Source organism: Pagrus major, chromosome 8 (assembly GCF_040436345.1).
Source record: "Pagrus major chromosome 8, Pma_NU_1.0".
In the NCBI taxonomy this organism is placed as follows: Eukaryota; Metazoa; Chordata; class Actinopteri; order Spariformes; family Sparidae; genus Pagrus; species Pagrus major.
Genome location: NC_133222.1, coordinates 15,016,896 through 15,033,983, shown reverse-complemented (window position 1 = coordinate 15,033,983; position 17,088 = coordinate 15,016,896). Strand labels below are relative to the sequence as shown.

Below are 17,088 nucleotides of genomic sequence, written 5' to 3'. Positions count from 1 at the left end.
ACAGTTACCAAAACAATTCTTAATAAATAAATAAAGTATTTATTAAATAAGAATGATCAGTGTTTTTCTACGGAGCCATTTTTCATTTAGCAAAAGCAACCAAACTTAACAAATGTTGTCTAGGAGCTGACAAAAAAGAACCTAAATAAATGCAGTCAAAACAAAATCTGATCAAAAGATAAGTAAAGTAGCAAGCATTCAGTTCCAGTGACAGTTTTTGATCCTGTGCTACTTATGGAGACATTTTGGTCAGCGCCAAGAAACATACTGACGTTCCTAACCCAGTCACGCTTGTCCCTATTTACAGTTTCTTCTTATTATCTCACTGATGGTTGAATGAAAGAGCTGTTGTAGCACTTCCTCTCATTTCCTGTGAGCAGGTTTCAGTTTGACAGCCACAAGCTGCTGAGCTTCTTTGCAAGATGCGTATCTTCCAGGAGCTTCTGGACGTGTGTCGGCTTTGGGCTCAAAATACATTGTGTTCAGCCCGGTACCTGCAGGAGGGCAGGGAGCTGACGGGCCACAGTATGCCCGTGTGTGTGTTGGTTTGACGCGGGGTCGTTCCCTTGGTGAAGGCCTTGGGGATGGTGGTAGCAGGGTAACCTGACCCCGCTGTGAAACAGCTGTAGCCACGCGGTGCTGATCCTTCGAGTCCCAGTGCAGATCAGATGATGGTCCAGTATGTGTATGGGTGTGTGAGCATACACATAAATAGATGTGTTTTTGCCAGAGATTAACGCTCTGCTTCTGAATACACAGAATGATTCCAAACCAATCTTCATAGACTTTTTGGACAATTTTAATTCCTTCGCTTAGGTTTGGCTAATACATGTGTGTGTCCTCTCTGAGTGTGTGAGCTCATGTTTAAGCGTCAGGCCAAGACAGCTGGCTGAAGGTTAATGTGTCACTGCTCTCTGGGGAGCAGCTGCTATGTCACAGGCACCGCTCCTATCTATAGATAGCAGTGAATACAAACTCTTCCCCTTTTCTCTGCTGCATTAACGCAGGAACTCTGGCACCAACATGCAGCTCAGGCCTCTCACATGCAGTTGCCCCGCAAGACAAATGCTGCTGCTTGCAAGTTTGGCCGCCTCCACTCCCTGATTCTCTATCTCAGTCTGAATCTGGAAATGTGTGCTGGTTGTAAAGACCCCACTGTGGCCGCCAGCTGGCCCGAGAACCTGTTTGATTGAGTTATACAGTAACATCTTACACCACATATCTGGGCCGGTATTAATGTCTGAAACAGGTGAGGGACAAATATTGCCTTTTTTCCCGTCACTCTTGGCAGGATTTGCGGGAGCTGTCTGAACACTTGTCTGGTCTTTATTTGGAAGTTCACACACACACACACACACACACACACACACACACACACACACACACGTTCATCCAAACTAACGTTATTACAGCAGGCATAGCTTCACATGCAGTCTGGGCTGAGGTGGTCATAATTAAGTTCTCACTGGATTAATGAGAAATCACGTTAAATCCGTGTTTGGTTTTTTAATAAGCTGAATTTAGAAACACCAAGGCCCACTCTACCTTGGCTCAGTAGGTTTTTCTAATCAGAGATTGAGAAAGTAGTCCACTGTTCAACGGCTAGAAATATATTTTGGGTTCCTCCTTAATGACCCTATCAATTTTTCATTTGATTCAGAAAGTTTAGTCAGTTTCTTACCAATCAGAAGTGGGAAAGAAAAAGTTTTCCCACCTTATTTTCTTTTTATTCAAATGCATAGATTTATAAAAGATTAGTTGACAAAAATTAGCTGTTTTTAGGTTCACAAATGTGATAATTTTCTATGTTTTATGTCTTTCTTCATTATCTGTTGGTCAGACAAAACACGAAATTCAAATGCAACACCTTGAACTCCAAATTAATAATCGAATGATAACGAAAAAATCTGTTGAGAAAATAATCAGCAGATGAGTCGACAAGGAAAGTAATTGGTGTTTGCAGCCCTGTAAATGATTAAGTGACAAACAATCTTTTGTTTATGCAGCCCTAACAGAAAAAAGTCAGTTCCCACCTTAACTCTCTGCAGGTTTTGCTCTCACACTCACTGTGCCCAGCATGCAGGCCGTCTGAAATTACTACAAAAGCTACTGAGAGCTGTTTGTGTTTGCAGTTGGATATGGAAGCTGATATTCTGATAACCCCATGCTGCCGTCTCCCCTTAGTCAGATAGCAGCGTGGCCTGTTGTTCCCTTTTAACAGCCATGAAGGCTATCAGGACCTGCTGGTGCAGTGAGTGCAGACGAGCAGGGAGGGGAAGGCTAATTGTCGCTCTCTCTGATGCTAATGCCCGGCTCACAAACGGACGCCAGGTGACTCGACTCAGGCACAGATCCAGTCCACAGCACGCCCGGGCGATTATCTCCCTAATGAGCCAAACAGGAGGAGTGATAATCATGCTGCCTTTTATCTAGAATAAATGAAGGCTATCGCCAACGTGTCTATATTCATGTGGAGAAAGAAATCTTCTTTTCAGTCTCAAAAATAGTCTATTTATTCCTCGCTTTATCCATAAAGGAGTCCACACACAAAACATGGATGTTTTGATTTAAGAAAGAAAAAGAAAAGTACTGTGAGTTGACACTAGTCTGCTGCCTGCCTGATCATATCAGACCCTGTCTGTTGATCTCAGCCGCCCGCTCTGAACCCAGCTGGGTCTACAAGGCTTATCTGTCACAATCATGCTTGCCTTTCATCCCATTCATAAACTGTCATGTTACTATGTTAAGTGTAAACAGGGCTTTAGCTGTATCATTTTGATTTAAAATGTGTGTTTGATTTCATAGTTGTGGTTTAGCTATTCATGTGATATTTATAAAGGAAAATTAATCAAAATTAGTTTTGTGTTGTGATTGTTTGTTGGAACTTATTTTTTCTTGAGATATTTCAGGGTATAATTGTATATTTAAGGCAAATGGTAAAAGAACACACACTGTATATGTGAGCCTACATTTATCTAGAAAATCCAAGTGTATTGGATTTGGAAATGTATTAAAAACTCAAACATTACAATGTCAAAAATACTACAGCTATTGGTAGTGCTGAAATAATAAGTCAGTTGTAGCTACAACAATTTTGAGAACCTATCAATGAAGTCATTGATCAAACCAAAATGCCCCAGTTTCCTTTTATCTTTGGAAATTAAATAGTTTTAAGAGTAAATTCTTCACTCGAGAAGTTAAGTGATCCAGATCCTGATGTGTCATGTTTCGTCATCAATTTACTGAGTAAATAACAGCCCAAACAACACTTTTAAATGGTGCCTGACGGATAATCGATGTTTGAGGCTGATGCTGATGCCAACATGAGATGCATATATCGGCTGTTATATGCACATTTTTTGCAGTGATCCTTCAAATGCGGGAGGCAGGATATTTAAGAGTTCAGCATTATACTTTTTTTGTCTAAAATAACACCACTGCATTGAAACAGAAAAGATTACAGGGAATATAGTAATTATAAATTATTCCAAGCATCCCTTTCTGGATTTTATGCAAAAAAATGTTTTGTATTGATGCATATCAGGCAACATATATGCCAATATCATTATATCTGTGATAGGACAAGATTGTCTCATAATATTGGCTCGACTCATTAAATATGTGAGATTTGCTGTGTGAGACAGGGCATCTGTTAAAACCCGAAAAATATTCAATTATAATGTGAGACCAAGAGAAGCTGGAACCATCAAATGTGTGATATTTGGCTGAAAAATGACTTAAATGTTCAATTGATTATCAAAATATTTACTGATTTATCAACTAATTGTTGCAACACCAGCATTTTCTGTCTTTTCACGACCTTTAGATGGAATGATGAATCAATTAATCTTTAGTATTGTTTGAAATAACCAGAAAGATCCATACCAAGTCCTACATTTGAGAGCACAGTCTTAACAACACAGATTATAAATGTACAAGCTGTTCTACAGTAACACCTGTTCTTCCTGGAGTGTATAAAACCATACTGTGGCTCAGAATGATATTAAGCTGCAGCTACGAACCTGCATTATTGAACTTGGTTTTGACTGCAGGCGCTGTTGGGCCACAGAGAAAGCTTAGAGGGGAGCAGGCCTGTCACTCAAGCTGCTGTAACCATAGCAGCAGTGTTAATCAGCTAGTGTTGAATCTGTAGGATCTATGGCTGTGCGTCACTGCTCTGGCCTGGCCACCTTCGGCCACATGTTCTGGCCGAGGTGTCTGTTGTATTTCCTATACACACGCACATCAACAGACCTGTCTGTCAGCAGCACTCAGCCCTGCGGACACAGATGATGTGTGTGACAAGTGTGAAAACAGGGCGAGGAAAGAATGTGTGTCAGTGAGGATGGAAAAGAGCAAAGACAAGAGGTAAATATAATGAGTTTTTCTTGACATGGCTTTGGTTCAGTCGACACAGATCTGACTGTTGAAGTAATGCCTCACCTGCTGCAGTGTGTGTGGGGGAAGCATGCCTGCGTGGTTGTCATGCTCATCTCAGCTCGGCACCACGCAGCACACCACTACCTCCTGTGTCTCCTGAAAAAGCCTACTTTTTTAAAACTGTGCACAATGCAGCCTTTATATAAGGCCCCCATAATGGAGCCAGCTCCTCACTCATGTCCTCATTGTCTTGGCCAGGATGAGAAAAGGCTGCTCTTTAGAAAAGCAAGGCTGAGCTCACCCGTGAATCATGCCAACAGTCACGCTTGTTCTCTGTCTTCTTCTGCAGCCAGGGGAGGAGAGGAGGGCATTTTCTAGGACCCTCGCTCTCCTGAAGGCAGTGACGTTAGGTGTTTGACTGAACCCTTTAGGGGCCGCAGTGAGGTTGTGACCTTGCTTTTCCTGTTTCTCTGGGTGGCCCAGACAGCAGTTACCCTGTGGCGTGCTGGTGGCTGTGGTGTGATTAGTCTATTTAGCAGAAGTGGGGCGATTGCGGACTTCTGCAGTGATGACGGTAGCTTGTGGAGCTCTAGTCTGGCATTACAGGGCTTCCATGGGGGTGATGGCAGTTCATCACAGCAGGAACTCTGGCCTTACCCTTTCTGAAGCCCTCTGTTCATCATCAGCACAGTTGCTGTTTGCTCGCGGCTGCAGCAAGAAAAGGACAGAATCCATATGAGGCATATGTCTATTGTCACCACTGCAGCATCCATGATACCTCAACCCCTCCTCCTCTCTCTTGTTCCTTCTGTATCCATTACACTACACCACCTCCTGCAGACTGTACTGAAAACAGAGGTGGAAAAATGCAGTTCAGTATACAGCTGGTCAGAGTTGGTCGGTGAGGTGAGAGTCATGTTGTAGCGGGTATTGATTGCTGGTTTAGGGGATGAAAATGCAGACGTAGTCGGAGAGGGGGGCTGCAGGAGTGGAGGGGGGGGATTGGGGTTGCTATAGGGTGTGAGACGGAAAAATCAGCATGCATGCAGTCTCCTGCCGTGCTCTGCATTTTCAACACGGAAAAAGCAGCAGGGTTGCCGTGGCAACAAATCCTGAATCAGTGCAGCACTCGGACCCCTCCACTCCACCCCACATTTCCCCTCCGTCCTCCTACCCCTCCTTCTCCCAGCGGATCTGGAGCTCAGACCTCAGACCGGCCTACTTAGGGGAGCAGGGATAAGGCTCGGAACACAGATCATGTCCAAAGCTCCACACTCGATCCCAGAGCAGGAACGTGGGCCAGCAGGATACGGGTGCGCAGTAGACAGACCCCCCTCCTCCGCTGCTGCCATTAACTTTCCATGGAACGTTCAGATATGATTTGAATCCACAGAATCTGCAGGCGAGGAGGTCATATCCCGGTTATTTACGAGACGTTAATGTGGCCCCTTGTATCCCCGTCGTATACATTCATAAATCAAGAGGATATTCTGGATATATCCATGGAAACTGAAGGGAGATAATCCTGATTTGAGCTTAACCCAATGATTTTAAACACATTATTGTGATTTTGGCCATCCAGAATAATATTCGAAACGGGGCTTTTATTTTCTGAATGTGTTCAGTATTGATTAATGTCCATAATTGTTTTGATCATTGTCGAAAAAGGAAATGAACAAAATGAAAGTTGCTCAGTGGTGCGTGAAGCCAATAAAGCTTGACTTCCCAGCTAAAAATTTGACTGATCTCGCGTTGTGGGGCCCATAATGCGTGCACACTAGAGACTTCCGCCTATTGAGCCGACTAACTTCTGGTTTAGCGCTATGCTAACTTGAATAGAGATACAATTATTTCATCTTGCGGCTCTTCTAGACTTTTCAAATTTTATTGGAACAAATGGCTCAAATTACGTCAAATGAGTCCTTTTTTTCTCCACAATGTTATCTTATGGGAAAAATACTTTTTGGGCCCCTGTGCGTCACATGACGATGTCATTACATGGTTTGGCCACTACCAAAGTTGGTTAGCCTGCCGCTCTTCCTGGGGGCCTGCTATAGCTGCCAGTAGTTCCTCAAACGATGCCGATTGGTTCAACCACTGTGTGTTCAGCCACAAGCGCAAAGCTTGATGCCTGGCAAGATGGATATGGATGGAAGAGATCACATGATCAACGTGAGCAACGAAAAATATCTGTACCAGCTGCTCTTTGTTGCTGTCTCTTCTCTCCGACAGCAAATTGACATGATGCTGTTGTGGTTTTATGAAGTTTTATGCCCTCAATGTGGTATCAAACATGGTGTCGAATATCAATATTTTTCAAGGTATTGTATCAAAGTTAAAAATTCCAGTATCGTGACAGCACCTTACTAAACTACTAAATATTGTTTGTCAAACAAGGACCTGCTTGAGATCTAACCAGAATTTTAATATACATCAAAATCCAAAAAACGCTGGGAAGTATATCAAGTGTGTTGCTTGCTGTGGGGACAAACACAGAAAACAGTCACTGCAGACTCAAAACTCTTACAGAGGCTCTTGAATTACCAGTATTTTGATGCTTAAGTTGTCCCCTTCAGGGCACCCTTCAACAGTGGTGAATAAATATTTTTCCATCCCAGTTATGAGTGCACTTTATCTAGAGCACATGTTGCAGGCTGTGCATAAGGCTGCTGCAGGAGAGTGGGTAACGCAGTGAGCTGTTCCAGAGATGACAGACTGCTTGCCCATGCTGGGGCTGATGTGTCATGACTGATGTGAAGCTGTTATGACAGTCGAGTTGATGTTCTGCCTCATCTCTGGTCCTGGAATAATTAGATTGATTGTTTCTTGACTAAGAGCGCAGAAGTAGGATGAAAGCTGCGCAAGGCAAGACATGATTATTATGATGTAAAAATATATATTCTGACAACTTTGAATTATAAAAGCGAGGCTGTCGTGGAGAAGAGTGCTCCATCCCCTGTACTTATGCCCCATAGATTTGCCACAATGAAACTGTGATGTCTCACAGGATGTTTAAAATTACAAATGTACCTTCAAAAGTGGTGAACAAGAGAAAAACTGGACCCCTAAATCAGACCAACAATACATCTGTTGTCTTTTAATGTCATTAGAGTGGCTAAAATCAATATTGTTTATGATAACAAGTACCAAACAGCGTGACAGTGGTCTCTTGTAGTGATCAGATGTCAAAGATTTATAACCCGAATGTGCAGCTTCATTAAGCTTTATTGAAATTCATCTCATTGTTTATTGTTCCGGTCACAATCTTTACTATTTTGGTTCACTCAGAGAGACACAGGGGGCGATGTTGAACATAAGAAGCATTTAGCAGCTAAAGAATCGTATTTTTCTCTCAGGAGTTGGTAGAGACCAAAAATGGAGCTAAAAGAGAGTGAATATTGGACTGAAATTCATCAAGTAGCCTGAACACATGACCCCAAACGAATGCTTTTATGATGATGTAGAAAGGAAGCATAGCAAGAGAGAGGTTATGGCATGTGACGAGGACTGCTAGCCAGAATCAAACCAGGAACAAGATGCCCCATTTTTAGTTCAGACATTTTGGCTACTTCAGTTCTATGTGAAGCTGTTAATATATAAAGTTTCCATGTGTAGTTTAAGTGCTCATGATCTACAGATTTATATTTCGCCTTTGCACTGTCCCAGTTTGCTTTGGCTTTAAGCCCAGTTCAGACAGAAGGTTGCTGCTGTCCGCTGTGTGGAGGGAATCGGGGCAGGCTCACTGCCTCCTAAAACTCCAGAGTACAAGGCTCTAAACTTACAGATGATTCAGCAGCTGGATGGCCTATTTCTCATCCCAGATACTGGATCTTCACAAAACTGATGTTTGTGAGCTGTTTATGTGAAAGTAAAGTTTGAAATCATGGCACCATGTTTAAAAACTACTTTTGTACTTGTGCCACTTCCTCCCAATCTCAACTGCAATATCAGCAATAATTGTGATGATCTCTTAATCATTTAAGCCATTTATCAAGCACAAATGCCAAACATACTTTGTTTACAGCTTCCCAAATGTGAGGATTTGCTTTTTTGTGTTAGATTATTGAAAACTCAAATAATGTTTGAGTTGTGAACTGCTAGTTTGACAAAGCAAGCAATTTGAGGACATGGCACTGGGCTCTGGGAACTTAAAGAAAGATAGCTGTTAAAGGGGCTCTGTGGATCGGCTGTGTTGTGGTGGAACCCGGCCATTAGTTTAGACTCAATTTTAAAGATAACATTAGCTACTGTTGCTCTCTGTTAGCAGAGATGAGAGAGGCACTGAGATGAGGCACTTGAGGACCTTCATAAAGTCACATCCTTTGGACCTTCACAAAGAAATCCACAGTTCAGCAGCATTAAACAACTTAAATAAATCAACCACAGGCTTGTATAGGCAACTGAGAGAGATGGGGAATGTCTCATTTTTAATGTCATGTTACAGTCTGCTCACATATGGCCAATAAAAAACTGATTAATAGGGCCCCCTAAATGGAAGAGTATTTGTTAGTTGCAGTCCTATTTTGATACAAGACTACATTCGTAAAATGTTGTCGTCTGCCATGTGCCATGCCATGTGCCATTTTTTGTATTCAGTGATGGAGGGAAAAAGTTGACTGACAAAATTAAGTTCAGATCCGGGCATCTTAAAGGACTGGTTCACATGTTTTTAAGTCTTTCGGTACAGGCCAACAAGAGATCCCTAACCTCTGCAATTCTAAGAAAAGTGATGTGAATCTGAGTTAAACGAATCAACACGGTAGTTACCATAATTCTTGCCTTTTTAGTTAGAAGTTCTGTGTAATCCTTGTTGCAGTTCAGCAAGAAAACTGCGGTTGGAGAAGCACAAAAACAAAAGACTTAAACTTTGGAAATTTCCTCCATTAAGTTGTTTAGTCCATAAAAATTTAGTCACATTTAAGAAGCTGAAGCCAGATCATTTTGATTTAAAGAATACTCAAACTGATAAATGGATTATGGATTATAATGATTATAGTTGGTGATTCATGTAATAGGTGACAGCTAATTGATTAATCATTTAACCAAAAACTGTTTGAATGTATGTATGGCCATGTGAGTGTTGTCTTGAAAAAAATTTGAAACCTTTTAACATATCCATTAACATTTAAAGGGCAGCCTAAGTTTTTGCTCAGATGTTCTCCAAAGACAATGAATGCTTTTCTTCTACTTGGCTCTGGCCTAGTGAGTAAGTTGTTGCCGTGTCTGGACAGAATTCGGGTTATGATGGATATCTGGAAGACAAAAGGCTGTCACTAGGGAAGAGTTGACAGGCAGTGAGCCCTGAGGAGCTGTACTACTCATGTGTTTTCATGTCTGGCTTTTACTCATCATCGCTGCAGACAGACACTTGTCCAGATCTGCAGTGGTAGTGGAGTCATGATCTCTTGATTTAGGTCACAGGGCGAGGCTGCTTGTAGTCTGCTCCTGCCAAACATTCTCAAAATCTTCTGCCTTGATTTGAAATCTTTTTCCTTTTTCTCTCTCTCTCTCTCTCTCTCTCTCTCACACACTCACACACTCACACTCACACACACACACACACACACACACACACACACACACACACACACACACACACACACACACACACACACACACACACACACACACACACACTGTCTCCAGCTCTCACAATCAGTCACTCTCATGCACACAGTAAATGCGGCTGGAATGTGTGATGTGGACTCGATGTGGCCCGGGCTCGTCCTGCTCCATTCAGCAGCAAATCCCCCCGGTTTAGGATTTGCTTTTACAGTCCCGTGTGCCAGAGACCGTACTCCAAACTCACCCGTAAGAATCTTTCACCGACTTGTCGTGTTTTCCCAGGGGGAGGAATGTGAAGTAATGTGCCTGAATGAGCTGAGTCATAATTAACGTCAGAGTGCTGATTTGTCTGTGTCATTGTTCGCCCAGTCAGATACCTGGTGATCTAACGGCGTCTTTGGTTACAGTTTGACTCTTGTGTGTGATGTGAGATTGTGAAACCTGGCTGCAGGCGGATGAGGTGTTTTTCTTTTGAATTAAAGGCAGTTTACAGAGTGAGACAAAATGTCAAGGCCCACAGCAACACTGCAGCTTACAGATCCTGGAAGTATCTGTAACTAAAACAAGCTTTATCTGTCTTACAATTACGTCTGCAGCTAATGATTATTTTTACTGTTGATCATTTTTTCTCGATTCTTTGATTAATTGTTTGGTCGATAAGATGTGAGAAAATCAATTTTTCTTCCTCAAATGTCTTGTTTTATCCTCAACCCAAAGATATTCAGTTTACTGTCACGGAGGAGTAACAAAACTGGAAAATATTCACATTTAAGAAACTGTAATCATAGAGTTTTGACTTTTTCTTTCTTTAAAAAATACTCAGATCAACTTCTAGATTATCAAAATAGTTGGCAATTGATTTAATAGTTGACAATTAATCAATTAATCATTGCAGCTCTACTCACAGCAACTCAAATGTGTATCGTTTTATTTGTCGTCCTCAGGCCTCCCCTTCCCGAGAGCTCCATGGAGAAGATGAAGCGGTTTAAGCGACGTCTCTCTCAGACGTTACGAGGCAGCCACACCATCGACGAGTCGCTGTCTGAGCTGGCTGAGCAGATGACCATCGAGGAGAACGGCCTGAAAGACAGCGGTGCGTTTAGTTTAATTTAATGTCTTTTGGTCACAAGTATTCTCAGTAAATTCCATTTGAATGTTTTATCATCTTTCTAAAGATGACATCAACAGATGGGTCAAACTATGAGCCACAGCTGACATAGTCATTGTAGTATAAGGCCTGTTCCAGAGATGGCATCTGTAATTTAGATGGCTTCAACTGTCTGGTAAAGTAATGGTTTTTGGCATTCATATAGGGTTTCGCGACAATACTAATTTGAGAACAGTGAGAGATTTTGCTATACGATGTGTCGGCTCAATCAGTTAAATATCTCTTAGTGTATCAGGCCACACATCAATGAGCATGGCAGCTTAATGGTAATATTGGATTTTAGCATCAACTTGTTTTGTCAGGTATTCAACTGTCTGGATTTTCCTGTTTTTCAATTTTTGGTAACACTTTATTTGAAGGAGTGTAACTTGTCATTATCTTTATTATAACACCTTGATATGACTAAGACCAATGACTAAAGACCATTTTTGTCTCATGGCAGCCAATATCAAAACCAACCACACATGACAGTTTAATGTAATGTTGAGAACACATAAAGACATCTCGGACACTGTCAACTTTGCTTTATTGATCAAATGAGACTTAATGATAACAGCCATAAACATTTATAAAGACTATGCAGATCGTCCATATCCTATGCACACCCCCTCAAATAAAGTGTCCCCCAATTTTTCAATGCTGTTTTCCAGAACGCATACCAGACTCCAGGTCAGGTTTTTTGAGTTGAATTGTAGTGGATGGTGAGCTATAGCTGCATTGAAAACCAACAAGAGCCAAGGACTGTCAACCTTACCTTCCCTCCTGCCACGGTGGCAGGATAAACATCATAAACTGTACAAGGCCAGCACCTTGTAGGACAAAAATTATTCGCAAACCTATGTTTGATTAGTTTAATATTGGACTTGCCCGTTACATGCTATGTTATCACACACTGTGCTGTCAGATGCTCCTGTTTGGCTCCTGTTATATAATTTGGTAAATAATTACACGACAGAAGAAAAATTTTCCGACGTGCTGCATCAGTTATAGATTTTAAATATTTCACTGCAGTTAAATAACTTTTTATCTTCATCATTTAGTGAATAAGAGACACTGTAGTCTAACCAGGACCATTATCAAACAAGACTGCTGTCATAACTTTTACAGAAGGTGTCTCGGGGGTTTAAACACCAGGCCGACGAGTGAAATTTCCAGCACATTTATGTAATCAAGCATGCGTCTGAAATGGGATTTAGCTGCTGAATTTAATGGACAGTATTTATGTGGCACTTTTAGCCAAAGCCAAATCCAAATTTTACCCAGAATCTGATAATTAAACTGCTTAAAATATTATCAGGTTTCTACTGAGTATAATCTTCAGCTTCAGCTTGCCGTAAGCATGAATCCACAAACAGAATTTTAAGCTTACCGTTTGGATAATTCATACTGACATGTACCTTGGGAGACATAACATCCTCTCCTTTACAAATGTACATTGATCATGGTATGCCTTTTGTCTCGACTCTTTCTTTATGTTACTGTAGACACACTTTGCTCCAGACACTATTGTTGGTCATATCATTCATTTAGATCCCACTGAAGGTTGTGGCCTTCAAGGCGTCAAAATAAAAGCAGAGTGAAACAGCGGCTTATCTCTGCTGATATTAACAAACTCTGCAGGGAGGGAGGCAGGGAGTGAGGGAGCACGCCTCGGTGTGCTACCACATCGTTGCCATGGCTCTCAGAATCTGGAAACATTCGAGAGTTTCCATGACATTGCCACAGCAACTTGGATGTCTTGGTGAAACCAGCCAGGCATCTTGATGCATTTTTCCCTCTTTTTTGAAAAAAAAATCTTTTAGCTCCTCTTCTTCTCTTTTGGCCACCCTGAGGTTTCCCTCCGCCTCCCCTCCCCAAGCTTCTTTTCAGGCCTGTCCTCAGTTTTCCTCTCTTGTCTTTTGTCCAAATGAGAAGTTTTTTCCCCTTCTTCAATCAATCAGATCGTCCAAGTCCACCCCTCCTCCCCACCGCCCTCTGAGAACTAACTGGGCTTTGTAAAGAGCTTTTTGTATAGTGATTAACACCAGGTTTGGCCAGAGTGTTCTGTGCTTGGTGAGTGGGGACACAGAATCATGTTGTGTGTGTGTGTGTGTGTCTGTCTGTCTGTGTGTGTGTATGTGAGGCTGGCGTGAGGGGATTTTAGCAGCCTGTGTAACAGTAAGCAGGGTAGAGAGGAGACAGAATGGAGTAGCCAGATGAGATGTGATCTGAACTCTGTGATTGGGGAAACTAAGCGTTCTGGTCCTGATCTGATTATGTAACAATGATAACTCAGGCCAGCGACAGCAGCAGCTGTAGAGAGATAAGGCAGAAGTGGCTTAAGGACCTGGATATTACATGGGGGCTGTGTATTTTTCTGTTTTCATAGGAAATCTAGGAAATGCCTCACAACAACAATGCAATAACAAATTGATGACATGGCTTGTCATATAGGACACAACAAATGTCCCAAAGTTTTGATGCATGTTGACAAAACTGTTACACAGTAAAGTCTGTTTTTCGTTCTTTCTTTTTTTTGCTTGACAAACCTGCACACCAACAGTACTGTGACTCAGCCTGTGAAGATTTAAGTGTAAAAAAAATACCCTGAAAACTGGAGGCCAGACAAATCGGAAAGCAATGGGGGGTGGTTAGATGATGACGTTAACTATTTATTTTGGGTATTGTAGATGTAAAATGAAGAACGACGCTGCAGCTACTAGTCTTATTTCCTGCCTCAGATTGATTCAAGTTTAAGATACAAAACAGTTTCCATGTTTTTCCTTTCTTGACAGTCTAGGCCAGTGATTGACGACGGACCAGTCAGTGGTTCATTTATCTAATAGGATGTTGGAAAGGTTGTCGTGATGTCTCAGTGGAGGAAGGTACAGTCAGTCATCTGTTATACAGCACAAAACAAGACTAAAGACAGGCCAGCAAGCGGCTGAAACTAAATATTAGTATTGTTTTGCAATTCTAAAACATTGAAATCTTTGCAGTACTATCATTTTATGACATGAAACATACTACATTAAAGATACTTGTATGAGGTTAATTTAGTCTGTAAATAAATATGGAGTTTCAAATCATTCACCAAAAACTGCAACCAAAAATGACTGTCATTCTTAAATATGACAAAGCTACAATGTGAATTGTGAATGAACATCTTAGAAGTGCAAAGAAAAACTATGACTCACAAAACCAAATATAAAAATGCAAACCAAGAAACACAAACTAAAGGATAGACGGTACAGTCACGCTGAAGCTGGGATTTAAGTGCAAATCACATTTCTTTGTATTTCACATCGTAGTGCTTTGTCATATTTTTGAATGATAGTAATGTAAGGACATAGCTTTTGTTGGACTTTCTTGTCATTTTTAATCAGAGCTAAACTGAACTTCAGATACCTGACCACAGTCTTGAGTCATTTTCCTTTTAATCACTAATATCATGACACAATACACAGTATATCTTGACATAGAAATGTGCTGCTATTAATTAGCAGCATTACAGATTTCCTGTAATGCTGCTTCATAATAAAAGCTTTTAAATGATTAAATAACAGGGCTTTTATTGTGAAGAAGTTATATTTAATGAAACTTGTTTGTAACTGAATTAGTGGAACCACTTTGTTAGCAGTGATTCTTCGATAGTACTGCGGGGATTGGGACAAGCGAGTCATTGGTTTAGGACACACCTTCAAGCAGGTAGCCTCGTTGTGTTGGAAATGCAAAACCCCGGCCCTGCCAAGCTGCCACGCCAAGTCAAACCGAGTAGAGCCAGGCTGGAAGATTTAATGGATAAACTACACACCTGTGATTTGATTTTACTGCTGCTGCTGACATCCACATACTAACCTAGGGCTGGACAATATGGCCTTAAAATTATATTATAATATTTTAGGCTGTATACAAGATACACAATATATATCTCGATATTTTGATTGAGATTTTTGATAAGTAATCACTAGTAATGTGTGTGTAATGACTGAAGAGGTAAAGCTAGATCAACTAGACAATATATACTCTCATCATATCACAATGATAGCATAATATTGAAATATTTATCAGCCCTACACAAACACTAACTACGCCACCTCTGTTTGCATGTTTGGGTGGAGCATTCACACCTGGTTGTCCTACAGTCCCTCTGTCCTGTCTGACTGCCTGCTAAACAGCTTCTCTGTTACTCCATCTTCTCCCCGCTGTCACAGTTGGTGCTGCTCTATACTTAATGAATCTTTCACTTCTTGTCAGCTCCATTCTTTCTTTTGGACAAATGCTTCTCAGTCGGTTGGTTGTTAAACCCTTTTCTCAAACCAAAATACACTGCTGAGACTACAAGACATAGCGAGTTTCCACCAAAGTACTTTGGCTTTAGTATCCTATGAACCCCTATGTAACCCGTGGTAACTGTACTTAAATGCGAGATCTGTTGTGCTTTTCCGCCGTGAACTGTACTCTTAAATGTAAGCGGGGATGTTAACAAGGGTTTTGGGGGTAACTGATTTCATTTTATGGAAACAAGAGGGGACACTGTGCTCAGCTCTTTAGAAACTGATTTACTGTATTTATTAAGTGACGCACCGTGGCCTACGTACTGTACATTACTGCCAGGTTGACAACATATACAAACAGATAACTGATAACTCACTACGTACAGCGCACACACATAGTTGTTTAGTACAACACGGAAACAATCTTTACTCGGGAAAAGGCTGCAGGGAGCAAGACAGAAGACTGATGAAAAAAACTGGAGTTTGGGAAATCCTACGTCAGAGCGCAGACGACGAGACGACTCTGGTTGTTCCGACTGACCAATCACTGGGTCTGCAGTGTTTTAATCCACCTTTTTAGTTTTGGATCAGTGTGCTGCGTACCTCAACAGAAGGGTAATGATAAAAGTGGCCGACATGGGGCGGTTCTTTTGGTACCATCCACAGCTTTTGAAAATGGAAACTAAACTGAACTGAACAGTGCTGCTTGGTTGAAAAACATATGTTTAGGTACTAGACTCTCTCGCTTCTCTACTTTTGATATTGGCTTTTTTTAGTATAAGTGTTTTACTGGATTACAGAGCAGACCACTCTAAAACTGTTCTGTTTACAATTAGGATAACCCTTGTGTCAGTGGTATGTTGTAGGGATGTAATATTCTGGAAAAATCAAAGCACATTAAGATTGAAGTTTTTTTTGGAAATGCCAGTACCCTAAACTGAATTTATGATGCAGAGTATTATGGCTGCACAATATGGTTTAAGAAAAATCATATTGCTGTATTTTGACAGATTGCAACATGATCCACGACCAGTAGGAATTCTCATTTTGCATCGCAATTTTAATTTTCGCTAAAAAAAACAATTAAAATGATGCTGATTGTTTGGGACTGTACCAAACAAACATGTTTTCTTACATCTGGAAAACAAGATTTGTTGACCAGAGCATCTCTGCAGCACAGAACAATACAGCTTCTGTGATTTGGATATTTGCTTTGGACATATTGTGATTGTGATAATATTTCGACTGCTTGTGGAGCCTTACAATCTATTATATAATCTATTGTGTAACACTTCATCAGTTATTTTTTCATCTTCTTTCTCTTACTTTGTCTTTCTGTTTTGTGGATGTTGTAACAGTTCTTTGTTCTCAGACACACTGTTTTCTCACTCTGTTTGATATTTTTCTGTTTTAAACCAGACGAAATGAAAATTCAGTGTTTATTTTTCAGATCCATTTATGTAGACACACTAAATGTGGAATATTATTTGTTTAGCATGCATTTGACTAAGTCACGGCAGTTACATGACATTAGATGCAAATGTATGCATCAGTGGATTACGAGATTAAACCTCTTATGTAACAGTGATTATTTATGCAGCCTGATGTTATGCTATGTACCAGTAACGTATAGTAAGTGCATCAGAAAGCTTTTAGTCAGGCAGCAAAATGCCTAAAATCATTACCACCCTCCAATTGTCATTAAAAAGTCAATGAACT

The 17,088-nt window shown here is 40.9% G+C and overlaps 1 protein-coding gene across 1 annotated transcript in view; it reads left to right on the top strand.

The window, feature by feature from the left end:
* LOC141001443 (cyclin-dependent kinase 17-like) overlaps positions 1-17,088 on the top strand; it is a 36,167-nt gene that overhangs the window by 2,168 nt on the left and 16,911 nt on the right. Inside the window, exon 2 of the mRNA XM_073472520.1 lies at positions 10,890-11,038. Coding sequence (XP_073328621.1) covers positions 10,912-11,038 — 127 coding nt within the window. The 5' untranslated portion in view covers positions 10,890-10,911. The remainder of the gene's footprint in view (positions 1-10,889; positions 11,039-17,088) is intronic.